At 48.6% G+C, this 18,456-nt stretch overlaps 1 protein-coding gene across 1 annotated transcript in view; it reads right to left on the bottom strand.

Moving 5' to 3' along the window:
• Positions 1-18,456, bottom strand: part of cntln (centlein, centrosomal protein) — a gene marked incomplete at its 3' end in the record, with an annotated part of 226,962 nt that overhangs the window by 58,845 nt on the left and 149,661 nt on the right. The window contains exon 12 of the mRNA XM_084318234.1: positions 11,647-11,747. Within this exon, the coding sequence (XP_084174360.1) occupies positions 11,647-11,747 (101 nt within the window). The remainder of the gene's footprint in view (positions 1-11,646; positions 11,748-18,456) is intronic.

Below are 18,456 nucleotides of genomic sequence, written 5' to 3'. Positions count from 1 at the left end.
GGCTGTCTGGAAAGTTGACAGGAGAAAAAAAACAAGTATAAAAAATATATAATAATAAAAAAGAATAAATAAATAAACATGGATCACATTGGATGCCTTTTTGAACGTGTCTGCGCCTTTTTTCCAATTGTTTTCAATGGTTGTGTCGCGACAGGCACGCCGTCTCCTCCAAGCTAACCATGGAGCGTACCGACGTCAATGTCACCTCCTTGTCGACGGACCAATCAAATCATCCGAGGGGAGGGATTACAAAATTGAGGTATCTGAAGAGAAATCGATAGCTGTTGAAAACGTAGTGATGGTTGCTAACGTTAGTTAGCATTAGCTAACAATGCTAACGGTAGTAATGTATGTAATTTATGTAACGTTGGCTGAGGTACATGTCGTATTCACTGGTATTGCTTCTTTTCGATTCTCTATGTACACCGCCGTGCCTCACGTTTTAGCTCAAGAAAAAGGCGTCCAATCTGATCACAGCCTTACAGATCAGAATCCTGCTCTTTGAATCTTCCAACAATTTTCTTATATACCCCAGTTGCTATTATGTACATATGTGTTTTATTACACGTATATGTACATAAATACCAACTATTTTGCCTGTTTTATTATCCACCCATCGAGCATCCATAGCAACACTACTATCACCCACATCCAAGAAGGGGGATCCCCCCTTGAACGGCCATTCTAAGGTTTCTCTCCTCCACATTGCCTGTGGTGCTTTTTTCCTATTGCTAGGGTTTTTCCTTACCTTCGCTGGGGTATGTCTGGGAGTGCTGCATTTATTTATTTTACATTTATTTTGAATTTCATTGGGTTTTTTAGTTCTTGATTTATTGTGATGTTTCTTCTTGACTTGTTTAACTCTTTGGATGCCACTGACTTGAGCATCGTTTGTTCCTACCACGCCAACGCTCTAAAAGATATTCTATATTATAGCTATGGATACAATACTATGGCCCATTTGACATCAACTATCTATCGTTCAATATGTGAAAAAAAATAAAATGTATCAATACGTTTGCGTGTTATACCGTGGTGAATATAAGTTATATAATATAAAAATAATATATAGTTTTAGAGTGATCCTGTCTAATCCCAGAAAATGACGATATGCAGCAAAACGTGAATTTCACTAAAAGCTTTGCCGTTTCTCGACTGGACAAGCTACTATGAAAGGGGGAGGGGTTGTTTTTTGATGCTTTGATCGTCACCAACGGCATACGTTGTGGAGTAACGTTACACACACACGTTGCGATCGAGGTGAAATCATGGTTGCATCAAAGCAGGATTGATATCATTTAGTCCTTACCTTCACTAGGAGGTACCCCAAAAACAATATTCCAATTGTCTGATCGCGAGTCCAAGTATTGGTGTCTGTTGTGAAGGGCCAGATTAAACTGAGAATATATATTTATCGTTTGATATACTTTGTATATTATTTATATATATACACGGAATATCCCTTTACCTGCGTTCAGACCAGAGTAATATTCGCTCTCCTATTGGACAGCGCCCCCAGGCGCCAGCGCGCAAGCCCCCAACGGCAAGTTCAAAGACAACTGCAGGCATGTCAGAACATGCCCAGAGTCAGCGTAGTAATACGAGACAAGGACTGAGGTTGGGACTAGATATTCACTTAAGTATATATATTGGCGCAGGTGTAAACAGCAGTAGTTCATTAGTTCATCAGTCGTCTAAGTAGCTGTTTCATCAAGTTCGGTGATACAGTGAAGTGAGCAACCTTGCGTCTAAATAGAGCATTGAGAACCTCTCTGCCTATTGGGACATCATAATTGGGCTACAAACTTGAAGACGTGGTATTATTTGGATTATCGAAGCTTTTGGACTGCAATAAGAAGATTTTGGATCTGTTTACCGCGCACAGGATCTACCAAAATGAACTGATAAGACACTTGGACACTTGGACTAATAATGCATTCAGTCATTTGGACGGAGTTGTTAAAACTCACTCCACTCAAATCAATAGAGTTATATTCCACTCTATTCAAATCAAATTTAAAGGGACGTGGCTGGGATAAATTGTGCCAGTCAGTCAGCCAAAACAAATTCTTGGACCAAGGTCGAACCGAGAGCTCTGGAGTCGAAGGCTCTCTGGGAGATAAGAGTGGCGAGCGGCGTCCCACAACCCCAATCCCTAGTCGTCGTCCCCCCCCCCCCTTCCTCTGCATTGGCGCTGCACTGTCGGCTGCCTCGTGTGAGGGAGACCTCCCCCACCCAGGACTTGGCTTGTGCACTCCCCCCCACCTTCCCCCCCCCTCCCACTCCCCCCCCCCCCCTACAGCCCTGTAACAACCCCAACCCACTCCCCCCTCCTTCCGTAAATGGCGCTGCCTATGACGGCTGCCAGTCTGTTTGCGGTGGTGAATATGCATATGTTTGTCTCAAGGCTCTGTACCATTATTACTATCTAAAATGTAATAATTGTGGAATATTACTGTAATGAGCTGTATGTGTATGATCCAAGCGTCCTATGATCCTCATAGGAGCATAACAGAAAAAAGCATTCCATGTGAAGGTATTCTGTATCTTTGCATGTCAACTAATAAAGAAACTTGAACTTGAACTTGAATAGAATGTTAAAGTGTCAGAGTTTAATGAAGTAACGTTGAGTTCGACTTAATCTAATGTGAAGTAAATAGTCGATCATTTATTGTATATCGTGCGGCCACAGTTCTTTCGTGTGTAGCCTTACCCATCGGTTCGTCGTGTCTTTAGCTAGTGCACTTAACCAGGCTGTGTGGCCTAAATACGTCGCCCACACCCGAGGAGTCCTAGGCGGAGAACCGTTGGACATGTACACAGGAGAATCGGCGTCGGCGATTGCAGAACCATTCCTGGTTGGATTATATTGATTTGGGACGTGACCACCGGAGAAGAGTATCGTTGATTTCCACTGTCGTTTGGGATTCAACCTCGTGAGGATTACAATTTGGGCCTGCCTCGTGGACGGGGCTGGCTAGCTGTCATCAATGCTGTCGAGCATTTTGGATTACAATTATTGCTTTTGCTGCTGATCAAGGGAGTTTACAAGAACCGACTCCTGTACCTGGAGTCTCTTTATTCCTCATTGAATCAGACGGAGTACCCGAACATTCCTCTACCCTCCAGGTCTTACACCCCGGAGGGAACCCATTGTCTCCAGTTGGTACCGGTGTTGCCCTATATAATTGCTACTATACAACAGGTGGCATCAGCTTAGACCCATCGTAGGATTCCTGCTATTCTTAGTGACTTATGCTCTTGACTGACTTTACGTATATTCTTCGCCATACAAGCGCGACCCTAATTCTCATTCTGTAACCTAACGTTGCCTAATAATAATAAATTACCCTCCAATAGTATTTCTGTGTCAATGCCGTGTTCTTGTGGGTGTTCACCATCTATATTTGATGTACTGTCTGGCCAGTAATTAAAGTACATAACTAGCAGTGGTTTAATCTATCACAATCTTTAATACAGTCAGGGTTTTGTAACCCCTCAGTTACAATTGGTCCTTCGAGCCGGATGGTATCAGTGTAATATTTAATATAATATTAATATTAGACATGGCCAGCGGTGAACACTCCCCAAGCGGCTCCCCTAAGCTAGAACGCCCGCAGCGCAAACGTCAGCTACCTCCATATCTGGAGGAATTCGCTTTCGTTCTACCCCCTAGCTTATCTAAACAGACGTTAAATACGGATAAAGCGGATAGTCTAAGCATGTCCAATCCTATCGACTTGGCGACCCTGCCAGTAGAGACCCCAGTGGGTTCAAACGAAACTGACTCAGCTCACGGGGGGACCAGGTGGGACATGACATGACTATACCTCCAGACAGCGTCACCGGGATAGACCCCGGAGCGCTCCAGGATAAAGAAAGCGCTCCAGGGATAGAACCCGACACACAACCAAGAGAAGAGAACCGCGCCCAGGAGATAGACCTCGGAGCGCGCCAGGAGAACAGATCTCCAACAAGCCCTGTCAGCACCCGATCACCTCCGTCAGTGTCATCCCCCAGCGAGGCGGACCAGAGACTGGCGCAAGCCCTGATCGCCACACTGACAGCCTCCACCGAAAGAGACCGACTTCAGGGTGAACGCGACCGGCTTCAAGCAAAGACGCTTAGTGAGCGCGAACACTCTGCCACGGAAAGAGAGCGCCTCCACGCGCAACTCCAAGCGCAAGCCCTTAGTGAGCGCGAACACTCTGCCGTGGAACGAGAGCGCCTCCGGGCGCAACAATTAAGTGAGCGCGAACACTCTACCATGGAACGAGAGCGCCTCCAGGCTCAACAGATGAGCGAGCGCGAACAATGAGAGCGCCTCCAGGCGCAACAATTAAGCGAGCGCGAACACTCTGCAGCGGAACGAGAGCGCCTCCAGGCGCAACAATTAAGCGAGCGTGAACACTCTGCAGCGGAACGAGAGCGCCTCCAGGCGCAACAAAGGAGTGAGGACGACCGCATAAGACTGGAGGAGAGGCGCCTTCAGACGGAAGAGAACATCGAACGAGAACGCGCCAATGCCCAGCGCGAAGCAGAGCGCGACCGGCTGCAGGCGCAGATGATAGAACAATTGATTGCCAGGGCGACACCCCCTCTCTCCGCACGGAGCTCCCGGAGATAATCACGACAAGGGTCTAGGGCACCTTCCCCTACCCGACAAAGCGACCCGGGACACAGCCAACAGGAGGAACCTGTCTACGTCTCCGAGCCCCCTCCCCGACCGGTCCATACGAGACCCAGCCGACGGGAAGAACCGGCCTACGTCGCCGAGAGACTGACTAGAAGACTCCAGGACCTAGAAGAGGAAGAGGAAGAGGAGGAATGTCAAGCCCACCAGCAAGAACGTACTCTGGACCAGGAGGCCCAGTACAGCCCCGACTTCAGCCCCGAGTCACTGCACTACAAACCCCCGACCCAACTCACGGGTGAGTTTGACGTACAGTCAGCACCGAGGAACAGCACCTGGGGACCCGGCCTCTGGTACCCACCAAGTACTAACCCACGACCACACGTACTTCCCCTACGCTCACCAATGTACCAGCCATCCATGGCATCGTACCTTGGCACACCGACGTTCCCAGACTTTACGCGCGAGGACAGAGCAAAGTACACGGAATTACGCATGTGTTTGGAGACTATGATGTCCGACGTCCCCGACGAGTCGTACAAATATGCCATCCTCCTCAAGCATCTCAAGGTGCCCAGAGCGCATAACATAGCGCTGGCATATTCCAACTCAAGCACCCCATACTCCGCGGCTCTAGTGGCCCTCGACCAGCGTTATGGACGCATATGGGATTACGTGATCCAAGAAATACGGGATATCGACCGCCTCCCCCCAGCCAAAGACAATAGAGCACTGGATGACCTCTCTATCAAGGTACAATCCCTAGTAGGGATGCTGGGGTCCCAAAAGGAGAAGGGGAGATATGAACTGTATGCAAATTCAAATGTGGAGCGAATACTGGAGAAGCTCCCTCCAGCCCGCCAAGAGCGTTTTCGGCGGCAGAGAGACCACCGTGATCCCAACGGCCCCGAGCCATCCCTCCTAGACCTGGCCGCTTTCCTCGCAAGGGAAGTTAGCAGCCTACGACTGGACACATTCGTGTGGAGTGGATCTAGCCCAAGAGATGGACCTCGGAGGTCCAACGATAACCGCCGGTCAGTGACCGTTATGCATTAGGCCAAGTCAGTGCCGCAGCACAAGAACCACAGCACCCCCCAGACCAAGGGGAAGTGGAAGATTGTATGCCAGTACTGTGAAAAGGAACATTGGCTGTCTCAATGTGACACTTTCAAGAAGCTGACCGCTGACGAGGTGAGTCAGTGGATCAAAGCCAACAGCCGCTGCTTCCGCTGCGCGCGCAGCCACATGGCAGCCGAGTGCCGCTTAAAGAAAAGATGCAGCAAGTGCGACGGCGCCCACTTGGAGGTCCTACACGACAGCAACAAGAAGAAACCCGGACCCCCAAGCAGCTCGAGAGTGAACATCATGTACATAGACCCTGCGAAGAGCGGGAGCTCCCGAGTGCTCTTGAAGGTGGTCCGAGTGATCTTAAGCTACGAGGACAAGGTCATGGACACTTACGCCGTCCTAGACGATGGGTCAGAAAAGACTCTCCTCCTCGCATCCGCCGCAGCCCGGCTGGGTCTGCGGGGGAGCGAAGAAACAATGACAATCCGTACCATTAGAAGAGACCTGAAGACCATAAAGGGTGAAAATGTCTCCTTCACGATAGCAGCGGTCGGGCAGCCCGAGAAGCAGTATAGCATCACTAACGCCTTCACCAGCCACGACATAGGCCTGTCACAGTACACCTACCCCATCCCAAAGCTGATGGAAAAATACGTGCACCTACGTCAACTACCTATACCGCTCATCGATGACGCCACCCCGACCCTGCTCATAGGATCCGACCACGCACACCTCATCGTCCCAACGGACCGGGTCCACATCGGGCCCAGAGGCTGTCCAGCAGCGGTCGAGACCCGCCTGGGTTGGACACTACAAGGCCCCCTCTCCGGGTCTCCCAACCGACCGACAGCCACTCGCTGTCTCCACTCGAGGATAAACGAAGAAGACACCGCCCTCTTACAGCATGTCGAGAGGCTATGGACATTAGACGCGATGCCCTTTAAGAATGAAAAGAAACTCGTTCGCTCAAAGGAAGACACTTATGCCATAACCCTCCTCGAGCAGAGGACAAAGAGAGTCGAGGTCAATGGAGTGATGAGATACGCAACTCCACTCTTGAGGCGAGAGGGTATGCCCACCCTCCACGCCTCAAAAGAAGCGACAGAGCGATATCTACTGAACACCGAGCGGCGTCTAGCCAAAGACCCCACTCAAGCCACTGTGTACCGCGCTGAGATCGACAAGCTGATCACAGCGGGACACATAAAGAAAATTGACATTCAAGAGGCCGACCAGACGATCGAATCTTGGTACGTGCCCCACCACAAGGTCCACCACAACGGCAAGGATCGCATTGTATTCAACTGCAGCTACCAGATCGGACTACAGAATCTGAATAAAGAACTCTTGCCCGGCCCAACACTCGGCCCCTCTCTCCTCGGCGTACTCCTACGTTTCCGCCAAGACAAGGTGGCCATCAGCGGCGACATCAAAGGGATGTTCCTGCAGGTGAGACTAGTGGAGGAGGACAAGCCCTTGCTGCGGTTCCTATGGAGAGAGAGGATCAAAGATGAGAAACCATCCATCTACCAATGGGAGGTCCTCCCCTTCGGAACCACATGCAGCCCATGCTGTGCTACGTTCGCACTGCAAAAACATGTGACAGAAGACCCTGAAGCTGACGAGGAGGTCAGACAAAGTGTAGAGAGGAGTTTCTACGTGGACAACTGTCTGCAAAGCGTCTCGACGCCAGAAGAGGCCGAAGCTCTCCTACTCAAGCTCCGCGCCTCACTGATCAAAGGCGGCTTTGATCTCCGGCAGTGGGCCTCAGGTACTTCGCGGCCTCTCCCCAGAGACAAAGGCAGCAAGCAGCGAGACCTGGATGGCGACCATCCCAGGTGAAGCACAGGAAATGACATTGGGCCTAGTCTGGCGCTTCAAAACAGACTCGCTCCATTACAAATACACACCCCTGACCACGGAGCAGGGAAGGTCGACCCCTCTACCGACCACCAGACGGAGCGTATACAGAACACTCGCAAGGCAATACGACCCGCTGGGGTGTATCCTACCTTACACCACCCGGGCGAAAATGATTGTACGAGAGCTGTGGGACAAGGAACAGGGCTGGGACGACCCCATACCCGATCACCTAGCTTCCACCTGGAGAGAGTGGGAGAGAGAACTCAACTCGCTCCAAAATGTGAACATACGCCGAAGCTACTTCCCACCCACAGTGCGGCTGGAGACGTGCCAGATGGACCTGCACGTCTTCAGCGACGCCTCAGAAGTGGCCTACGGTTCGGTGGCTTACTTGCGGGCCCGAGAGGAGGGAGGAGAAATACACACAGCCTTCATCCTGGCTCGCTCAAGGATAGCCCCCCGCAAGCAACAATCGATCCCGCGTCTAGAGCTCTGCGCATCTCTGGTAGGCGCGCAACTCGCCACGTTAATCCAACGTGAACTCACCATCCCGGTGCAAAGAACAATCTTGTGGTCAGACTCCATGACCGTACTCACATGGAACCAGTCCGATTCTTGTAGATACAAGGTCTTCGTGGGAGTCAGAATCACAGAGATCCAAGACCTAGTAGGATCAGCGTGCTGGAGGTACGTGGACACGAAACAGAACCCAGCCGATGTCATCACACGGGGGATGTCCCTAGATGACCTCACACGTCACAATATCTACAGTGACGGTCCTGAGTTCCTCAAGCTCCCGGAGGAAGAGTGGCCTACCCCCACCCCGCGGGAGGCTAGTCAAGAGGCAGAGATCAAGAAATCTATGTTCTGTGGGTTGACGCACACCCCAGTCCCCACTGACCCTAACATAGACGACTGCATCACCTTTGAGAGTGCGCAGCTAAAGACATTCCTGTGGCACCACCCTGAGGTTCCCCCCACTACCGACATTAACGCAGCTAACTACGAAGAGGCAGAACTCCTTCTGCTACAGCGAGCCCAAAGAGACTCGTTCCCCGACGAGCTAGACTGCCTGCAGGGAACAAAGCCAATCCCGTCAGACAGCAGACTGCTCCACTTGGCCCCCGAGCGCGACACCCATGGCCTCATCAGGGTGGGTGGTCGTCTGAGACGGGCCCCGGACTTAACGGATGACGTCAAGTTTCCTATAGTTCTCAACAGCCGACACAAGGTCACTGAGCTCATCATAAAGAAATACGACGAGGATGTGCACCACGCTGGGGCAGAGAGAGTCTTCGCTGAGATCCGACGTCGCTATTGGATACTGAACGGAAGAGAAGCAGTACGTCGCTTCCAGCGGACTCGTCTAGACTGTCGCAAGTGGCGAGCACAACGCCCTCGAGTACGTCTCAAGTGATGTAGCAGATGTCGACCCAGTCACCCCCAACACTCTCTTGATGGGGCAGCTGTACCCCGCGCTTCCACAGACGGTGTACAGACCCGAAGAAGCGAACGGCCGAAGAATGTGGAGGTACAGTCAAGTATTGGCTGACAAGTTTTGGAACAGTTTCCTCCTCCACTACCTACCGTCTCTCCAAACCCGCCAGAAATGGGTAAAAGATAGAGACAACTTACAAGTGGGCACAGTCGTTATGATCATAGACCAGTCACTACCCCGAGCTATGTGGCCGGCCGGCCGCGTAAGCAAAGTGATCACTGGTGCCGACGGAAAGGTCAGAGCGGCAGAAGTTATTGTCCAGGGGCGGACCTACACCCGACCCGTGGCGAGGCTGATAGAGTTGCCGAGGCTCCCTGACTCCCCTGATGACGATCATGACCCACTGACTTTGTAGATTGCCCTACTCCCCACAACAGACATTGAGCAGTTGACTGGACTATTAATCTGTCTTCCTTTAACTAATTAGGTGCGGACTAATTAGGAGGCGGCTGTTGTGAAGGGCCAGATTAAACTGAGAATATATATTTATCGTTTGATATACTTTGTATATTATTTATATATATACACGGAATATCCCTTTACCTGCGTTCAGACCAGAGTAATATTCGCTCTCCTATTGGACAGCGCCCCCAGGCGCCAGCGCGCAAGCCCCCAACGGCAAGTTCAAAGACAACTGCAGGCATGTCAGAACATGCCCAGAGTCAGCGTAGTAATACGAGACAAGGACTGAGGTTGGGACTAGATATTCACTTAAGTATATATATTGGCGCAGGTGTAAACAGCAGTAGTTCATTAGTTCATCAGTCGTCTAAGTAGCTGTTTCATCAAGTTCGGTGATACAGTGAAGTGAGCAACCTTGCGTCTAAATAGAGCATTGAGAACCGCGTGCGAATAGAATGTTAAAGTGTCAGAGTTTAATGAAGTAACGTTGAGTTCGACTTAATCTAATGTGAAGTAAATAGTCGATAATTTATTGTATATCGTGCGGCCACAGTTCTTTCGTGTGTAGCCTTACCCATCGGTTCGTCGTGTCTTTAGCTAGTGCACTTAACCAGGCTGTGTGGCCTAAATACGTCGCCCACACCCGAGGAGTCCTAGGCGGAGAACCGTTGGACATGTACACAGGAGAATCGACGTCGGCGATTGCAGAACCATTCCTGGTTGGATTATATTGATTTGGGACGTGACCACCGGAGAAGAGTATCGTTGATTTCCACTGTCGTTTGGGATTCAACCTCGTGAGGATTACAATTCGGGCCTGCCTCGTGAACGGGGCTGGCTAGCTGTCATCAATGCTGTCGAGCATTTTGGATTACAATTATTGCTTTTGCTGCTGATCAAGGGAGTTTACAAGAACCGACTCCTGTACCTGGAGTCTCTTTATTCCTCATTGAATCAGACGGAGTACCCGAACATTCCTCTACCCTCCAGGCCTTACACCCCGGAGGGAACCCATTGTCTCCAGTTGGTACCGGTGTTGCCCTATATAATTGCTACTATACAACAGGTGGCGTCAGCTTAGACCCATCGTAGGATTCCTGCTATTCTTAGTGACTTATGCTCTTGACTGACTTTACGTATATTCTTCGCCATACAAGCGCGACCCTAATTCTCATTCTGTAACCTAACGTTGCCTAATAATAATAAATTACCCTCCAATAGTATTTCTGTGTCAATGCCGTGTTCTTGTGGGTGTTCACCATCTATATTTGATGTACTGTCTGGCCAGTAATTAAAGTACATAACTAGCAGTGGTTTAATCTATCACAATCTTTAATACAGTCAGGGTTTTGTAACCCCTCAGTTACAGTGTCCATCGTGTCGCCAACATAATCCACCACAACAGATGCATCAGGGGCATTTGACGCTTCTCAATGCGAATGGGATACCCGCTCGACTCGCCTGACAAATAAAAGTGCGCCCAGAGACATTTGAACGTTGCACAGGCCAAGATATAAGGTTACAAAGGGTGCTTGATACTGCCACCTGGGAGGATGCGGCCGGTATTGCACTTTGGCATTCTCAGGATGATTCCCCATGTTAACCCTGAGTCTGTGTGCCTGTAATGAATAGAAATATCGAATAAAAGAAATAACGATGAAAACCCGACAATACTCGGGTCTGGTGCTGAACGGGTGGCGAGATAACCCGACTATCCTCGGTCTGGCACTGATAGAGTTAAAGAAGACTTGTCCGGCCCATGGGGGCATTATCTCATTATTGCGGGCTTTACAAATAAATTTGATTTGATTTGAGTCTAGCCATCTTCCCCATTGATTTGATTTGATTAGAATTCTTTTTAAATACAAGATTCCAGAAAAACGTCAAGGATGCTACACAAAAAAGTCAAGACTTATTTCCATTGTGGTCCTTGGTCTCAGACAGACAAGCAATACAAAACATGACCATAAATAACAATTTGACACACTACATAGACATGAACATTTTAAATGCAGTACAAACGTAGCCATAGCGAGCAGGCAAACAGCGCCCTGACCAGCGCCAATGCGGGGCTTGGTATTATCCACAAGCGGGTGATTTTGTTCCAAAGGACCCGCTGAAGTGGGTTTCCACAACGGGGACACTGCCGCCTTGAGGGAGGGGCGTCGGGAGGGCGGTTTACCTTGGTGTTTGTTCTGGAGACACAGACGGAGCTCTTTCACCATAGCCCTGTCCATAGCAGCCTGGACACGCAGCACGTCCAGCTCCTCTTCTAGGTTAACTCTGCACACACACACACACACACACACACACACACACACACACACAAACAGACAGACAGACAGACAAAGACACATACAGAAAGTTAACGTTTGTTGAAGAGGAATACAGACAAGACTACTATTCCTCACAAATACAAGGGAATCACATGAAGAACTTTGGGAACCAATTGACCATATTTCACACGGTGGCCATTTTGCTCTCAATCCCATCCTGGCCATGTCATGCTCATGCTCATGCTCATGTGTCATGCTCAATGTTTAGTACAACGGTGACAATCTTGTTGAACACAAGTGGAAATAAAAGCCCTCATCGCATGTAGCAGAACCTTGATTTCACTTCTAACCTTTAATCCCAGGTACCAGCTTTCCACGCTGCACAGGGAAGACGACACAGAGATGAAACCGACTAATTAAAGCTCTTTTTAATTCTTTCCCGAAATCAAAGTGACAAGCAACATGAAACGCCCAGGTAGGGAAGAACAGCGTGTGTGTGTGTGCGTGTGTGTGCGCGCGTGTGTGGGTGGAGGTGGATCACAACAGACAAACATCGCGAAAAGTGCACCCAATTACCTCTCGGCAATTATCTTGATTCCTGCTAAAGGCTAATTAGCAGGAGAGAGAAGAAGCCGCGCTCCAGACTTTACACTTTCAAGTTATTATTAGGGGCCCAGCGGCGGCCCGCGGAGGAAACAGACGAGGCCCTCAGAGACCCGCGCACCTGAAACACACACCTAGTTCCCCTCCCCTCCGCGCCGCAGAGTCGGGGAGAAACACTAGGAGAACTAGCTGCGATTGGCGTCCTCTCTCTGCTAACCTCGCGGCGCGGTATCGGGGCGCGGTGCCACGGGGGGTTGAAGTGCTGAAGGATGACAAGAGATCACACGCAACGCGAGCCCCGGTGAGCCTGATGGGGAAAAAAGTTACGCTTCCCCGGCACGTAACTCAGACCTATTCCGACCGATGCGATTTTTTTTGGCCACATCAACCCGGGAGATCGCGTCTCAATAGATCTGCCGAGAAGAACGACCGGGGGAAGGGCGAGGCAGAGGCTGGGAAACTAATTACCTCCCTCTGCCCACACTGTACAGAGGAGCCTTGGCCTAATGGCTGACCGCAGCTTAAATAAGTACACAAATGGCTCTCCCTGGGGGGGCAGATGGATACGTGTCCCTCCTCTATAGATTTCCCTCTATAAATGAACTCCAGTCGATGTACCCGGGCTGTTAATGGGACAAACGAGCTGAAATATGCCGCACATGGAAGGAGCCCGTTCCATCTAATGTTTCCCCTTTATGCCTTTTCGGATGCTGATGGTATTGATGCCAAACCGAAGTTCATACGGATGACACTCCATTTTGTTGAAGGATAAGCGTCCTGCTTCGATGAGGCGGGGATTGGATTGCAGATGGAGTTTCTTGGCCAGGGACCTCTGGCTTCCCATCACAACACGCCGGAGATGGACTACTGTTGGATTCTCATTAAAGCAACACCTAATACATTCCCAGTGTGTGTGGCCCTAAACCAAAATGTTGCATTAACCACCACAGTGCACCACAGAGCCGAGGCTATTAGTGTAGCAAGCAAGGACTAACTTCCACCTCAGGCACTATGATGGTGCAACAAACAACAAACAACAACACGTTGGAAAGTGTAAAACTAAGTGTTTCTAAGCCCATGGGTTTCCAGCGCATGTTTTTGTTGTAGCTCTTCTGCGTCAATCGAGTCATCCTGGACAAAATTTCCCTAAAATCCTTTTTCTAAAAAGCAGAGCGTGTGGAGCCCGCCAGGCCATGGATTCCCTTTCGTGGGGGAGGATAAGTGAAGAATGGCATTAATAATCAGCACTCTTGTCTTTCTTTCTTACTCTGCTGAGCTCCTCCAGTCTCCTCAGACTCCGACTGCTGTTCAATTAAAACAGAGGTAGTGCTAAAACAGAGGCTAACGCTATATTCTCCTCTTTTTTTTTTGTCAACCAGCATATAATTGTTTTCAGAGATGGTGCCAACTCCCTCCGCTGCTCGCCCTCTGTCTCTCTCTCTCTCTCTCTCTCCGTCTCCATCTCTCTCCCCCTGCTCGCACTTTATAGCCTGTGATTCCTAGTGTGTGAATACATCATTTTGAACAACAGATGTTTATATGCCGTCTATTTTGGTCTTTCTCCGGAGAGAGACGGAGCTGTGTATGGATATCTTTTAGGAGGAATACATAAAGTATGCAGAGAGGTACAGTAACAGCAGGGGGGGGGGGGGGGGGCTGAGGTATCAGCGGCACGCCGCGCGCGAGGAGAACAAGCCCAAGTACACGCCTGAGAGACACGCGTGGTAGTCGTGAAATATGTCGTTGGAAAACGTAAAGCTACTTTAATGAATACAATAGATCTTCTGTAGTCATTAGATTAGATTCGGTTCAAATGTGTTGTCATCATGCGGCACAAGTACAGTACAATGAAAATAAGTTTGGCAAACAAACAGAGTGCAAATGTACAGTAAAGTGTGATAGTACAGGTGATGGGTATAAAATATATAAATTAGTACTACTGAGTGTAGTGCTAATCAGATGTATTTACAGAGTTGTATTATAATATGTACACAGTGATACAGGTATCAATCAATCAATCAAATTGATTTATATAGCACATTTAGACATGATGCTTGTCAACCAAAGTGCTTCACATAGCTAAGAACAAAGAAAAGTATAGAATAAACAAAAAACAAAAACCAACGGATAGACAAAGGAAAACAGGACAACACGTCAACAAGCAAGGCAAGAGTCAAAGTGAGTCAGGGAAGGCCAGGCGATATAGGTGGGTTTTGAGTTTTAATTGACATGGGGATGCTGTTCCAGAGGTCAGGGGCTGCGACAGCAAAAGCATGTCCCCCCCTAGACTTGAAATTAGACCTACGGGTGGTTAAGAAACCCTTGTCAGAAGATCTGAGGGCCCTGACGTTGGTATAGGGCAGTGGTGCCCAACCAGTCGATCGCGATCGACAGGTACTGTAGATCGCGGGCTGATTTCAAGTAGATGTCGATTAATAAAATTAGATTATAAAAAAAAATTAAATAAAAAATTGCAAAATCAACTCTGCTTCTCTTTGTTAACTACAACAAGTAATGCTGTTTGTTATTTAAGATGAGGTCGGACTCGGCACTGACAGATTTGTGTTCATTATGCTGCTTTTATAAAGCCTCAAATGACGGCTTACAATATACAATTTTGGCTGGTAGCTCTCGGCTAGGTGGTAAATTAAAAAGTAGATCTTGGTTCAAAAAGGGTTGGGCACCCCTGGTATAGGGAGTGAGGAGGTCTGCTAGGTAAGCAGGGGCCTTACCATTAAGGGATTTGTAGACCAATAAGAGGACCTTGAAGTCTATTCTAAAGCGCACCGGGAGCCAGTGGAGGGAGGCAAGTACAAGGGTGATGTGAGCTCTCTTCCGGGTACCTGTGAGCAGTCTAGCAGCAGCGTTTTGGGGCAGTTGTAGACGGGCTATGGTGGATTTATTTAGCCCCAGGTACAGGGAGTTACAGTAGTCTAAGCGTGAGGATATGAAGGCGTGAATTACTCTTTCCAGGTCTGAGGGGGAGAGAATGGCCTTGATCCTGGCTATGGACCGGAGCTGGAAAAAACACCCCTTCACCACGAGTTTACCTGCCTATTGAAAGAAAACTCTGGGTCAAAGAGCATGCAGAGGTTTTTTTTTATTTTTAAATCTTTTTCCCCCTCCTTTTTCTCAGTTTTTCTCCCATCCCAATGTTAGTCGTTATGCCAATTCCCAATCCCCGTCCTGGTCGTTGTGCACCTACCCCCTACAGTCGGTCTGGGAGAGTGGAGGCTATCACATGCTTCCTCCGACACATGTGTAGCCAATCAACCGCTTCTTTTCACCTGGCAGCGCGGACTCTTACTGAGAGAGTGTAACGTGTGGAAGGGTCACACTACCTCCCTTAGATCCTTTCCTCGCTGAGCAGGTGCCCCGACCGAACTGTAGGAGTCGCTGTTTTACAACAACCAGGACCCACCCACCGGCTTTCCCACCCTCTAACACTGCCAATTGTGTTAGTATGACGGCCAGCCAAGCCGGAAGCAACGCAGAGAGCTGGGCTCGATACCAGAATCTCCTGCTTTAGTGGCGAGCGCCTTGCCCGCTGCGCCACCCAGCCGCGCACGCCCAGGTTTTTAACGAAGGGCTTGACTAGGGGAGACAGGTTACCCAGGCTGCTGGCAATGACACTAGTTTGGTTTGGAGGTATAAAGACAGTATGGTAGTAGTCATACTGGCCAGCAGAATAACTAGTAGATTAGGTAAGTGATATGTACAGATATAGATATAGTATCTACAGATGTAAAAGGATTATGTGCTGGTACTGTATGTACAGAGTCAGACAGGTGTGGATATATACATATATATAACTATATATATATAGTTACGACCCCTGTGGGTCTAAGGGTAAAGGGCTGTAACATAAACATTGGTTGATAAAAATGATGGACCAGTGTTTATGTTACAGCCCTTTACCCTTAGACCCACAGGGGTCGTAACATAAATGGGGGCTCCTCCGGGATTGGGTGGTGGGTGATGGTTATTGATTGGGTCTTGGAGTCTTGAAACCCATCCACCAATCGGTGCTGTGCTGCTACTGTATGTAGTCCACCAATGGAGGGGCAGGCATAGCAGGGACCAATGGTGGAGGACGGGTTCTGGCTGGAGGGAGGAAACTAAATGGAGACAAGACACACACTGTGGAAGCAATTACATTGGGATGTAACATATATATATATATATATATATATTAAGGCCGGGCCGTTAACGGCATTACCGGGCTAAGTTAACGGCAGACTCTTATCTCAGGCTAAAAAAATTACCGCCGTTAATCTATTCTCAAAGTTGGACCTAACGTGTTGTTGTGATGACGTATTCAAAACGCAGCTACAGTCACATAACGCTCCAGCTGCAGGGAGGGGCTGAGCAGTACCCACACTTTAGTTTAAGAAGCAGCTCTTCAGCCCTGCGTTCTACAGCCTGTGATAACTCCTCTTGGGAGTCGTGCTGTTGTATGTAAACTCCGCAAGCAATGCGTCCAATAAATGCGTATTTAACATGCTTTATATCCTCACCATTACTATATGCCCGTCGTGTTAAAAACCTTTTTAACTAACGTTAGCTGCTAACTAAGTTAAGCTATACATTACAAGCTAAAAAGAAAACAGCCCTTCTACTGATGGGATCAGATTTGGAGTCGGATGACGACACACCAGTACGCAATTCTGTGGAGAGGTACAAGGTAGAGCCATAAGTGCCAGCTTGGATCAGTGTCCACTGAAGTGGTGGTCAGACCACACTGCTGTCTATGGTAAGCTGGCCCACAACTCAACTGTCCCATGCAAGAGACTGTCCATCTTTATCAGGCCATATTGTACAGAAGAAAAGAGCTAGTTTGTGACCAGCCAATGTGAACAAGCTGGTCTGCCTGAGTGACTGGTGGAAGAAGGAGAAGTAGAGATTGGACTGATTGAGTCAAGCCATGTCACATAGCTACTGAGTGACTGTACTGGTAACATTATTTGTGTTCTGAATAAAACAATTTATTAAACACAAGTACATCTTATTGAACATTATTTTGATATTTCATTACCAATTATCATAGCAAAACAGCTTTTTCAAACAGTCTGTAATGCATTTTGGAAACGGGAGATGGGCTCATGGTGTAATGGGCCACCTGGCCTGAGACACGTAAGGAGGAAAGAAAAAGTAAGGACTTACTTCTGGTCATTATTTGGGTAGAACACACATATTTTGAATGCCTTCGGCAGACTTCAAATGAGCCATTTTAATCTAGATTAATCTATTAACTCCAGGATTGCAGATAGATTAATCTAGATAAAAAAAATTATGCTGTGTATACGGTATATACAGCATAGCGGTATGTACCTGCCAACATACAGAGTTAGAGGTATGCGTTATATGCAGGTGTATAAGTAGAAGGATTATATGCAGGTATATCCAGGCAGATATGGAAGCAGTACCCTGATCATGGCTGCGTCTCTCAGGGGCGAATTCACAAAGGGATTGCGTGGCTTTTTCTGACGCTAAGCCGGCATTCACATCACATTTAACATTTTAAGCATTTTATGAACAAACAAAATGTGTTAGATTGGACATTTGAAAACGGTCTTGAATGGCCAAAACATGTCTGGAGATTATAGCTTGCTAACGCTACCACTTAAACTGAATTTTTCACCAGTTAACCTGAAAGGTGTGCTGATCAGCAGTAATGCAACGTCATGATTGTCGATTGATGGGAGTATCAATAAATAGACAGATTTGTTTATGTAGCCTATATTAAGCAGCACATATAAATGACAAACTAACTAATTAATAACTAACATAAATAACATGGGCGGCTAGGTGGTGTAGTGGGCAAGGCGCTCGCCACCAATGCAGGAGACGCTGGGTTCGAGCCCAGCTCTCCACATTGCTATCAGCTTGGCTGGTCGTTCATACTAATACAATTGGCAGTGTTAGGGGGTGGGAAGCTGGTGGGTGAGGATCGGACGTTGTGGACAGCGACTCCTACAGGTCGGTTGGTGCGCCTGCGCAGCAGAATCAGGAAGCAGTGGGGGCGGCGTGTCCCTCCCATGCAGCCCCTCGCTGCTGAGAGATCACGCTGTGCAGGTGAAAAGATGCGACGGCTGCCTCCTCAAGTACCGGAG

This window comes from Notolepis coatsorum, assembly GCF_963971535.1.
Source record: "Notolepis coatsorum genome assembly, chromosome: 7".
Taxonomy (NCBI): domain Eukaryota; kingdom Metazoa; phylum Chordata; class Actinopteri; order Aulopiformes; family Paralepididae; genus Notolepis; species Notolepis coatsorum.
The sequence above is the reverse complement of the archived record's forward strand: the minus strand, read 5'-3'. Positions and strand labels throughout refer to the sequence as shown.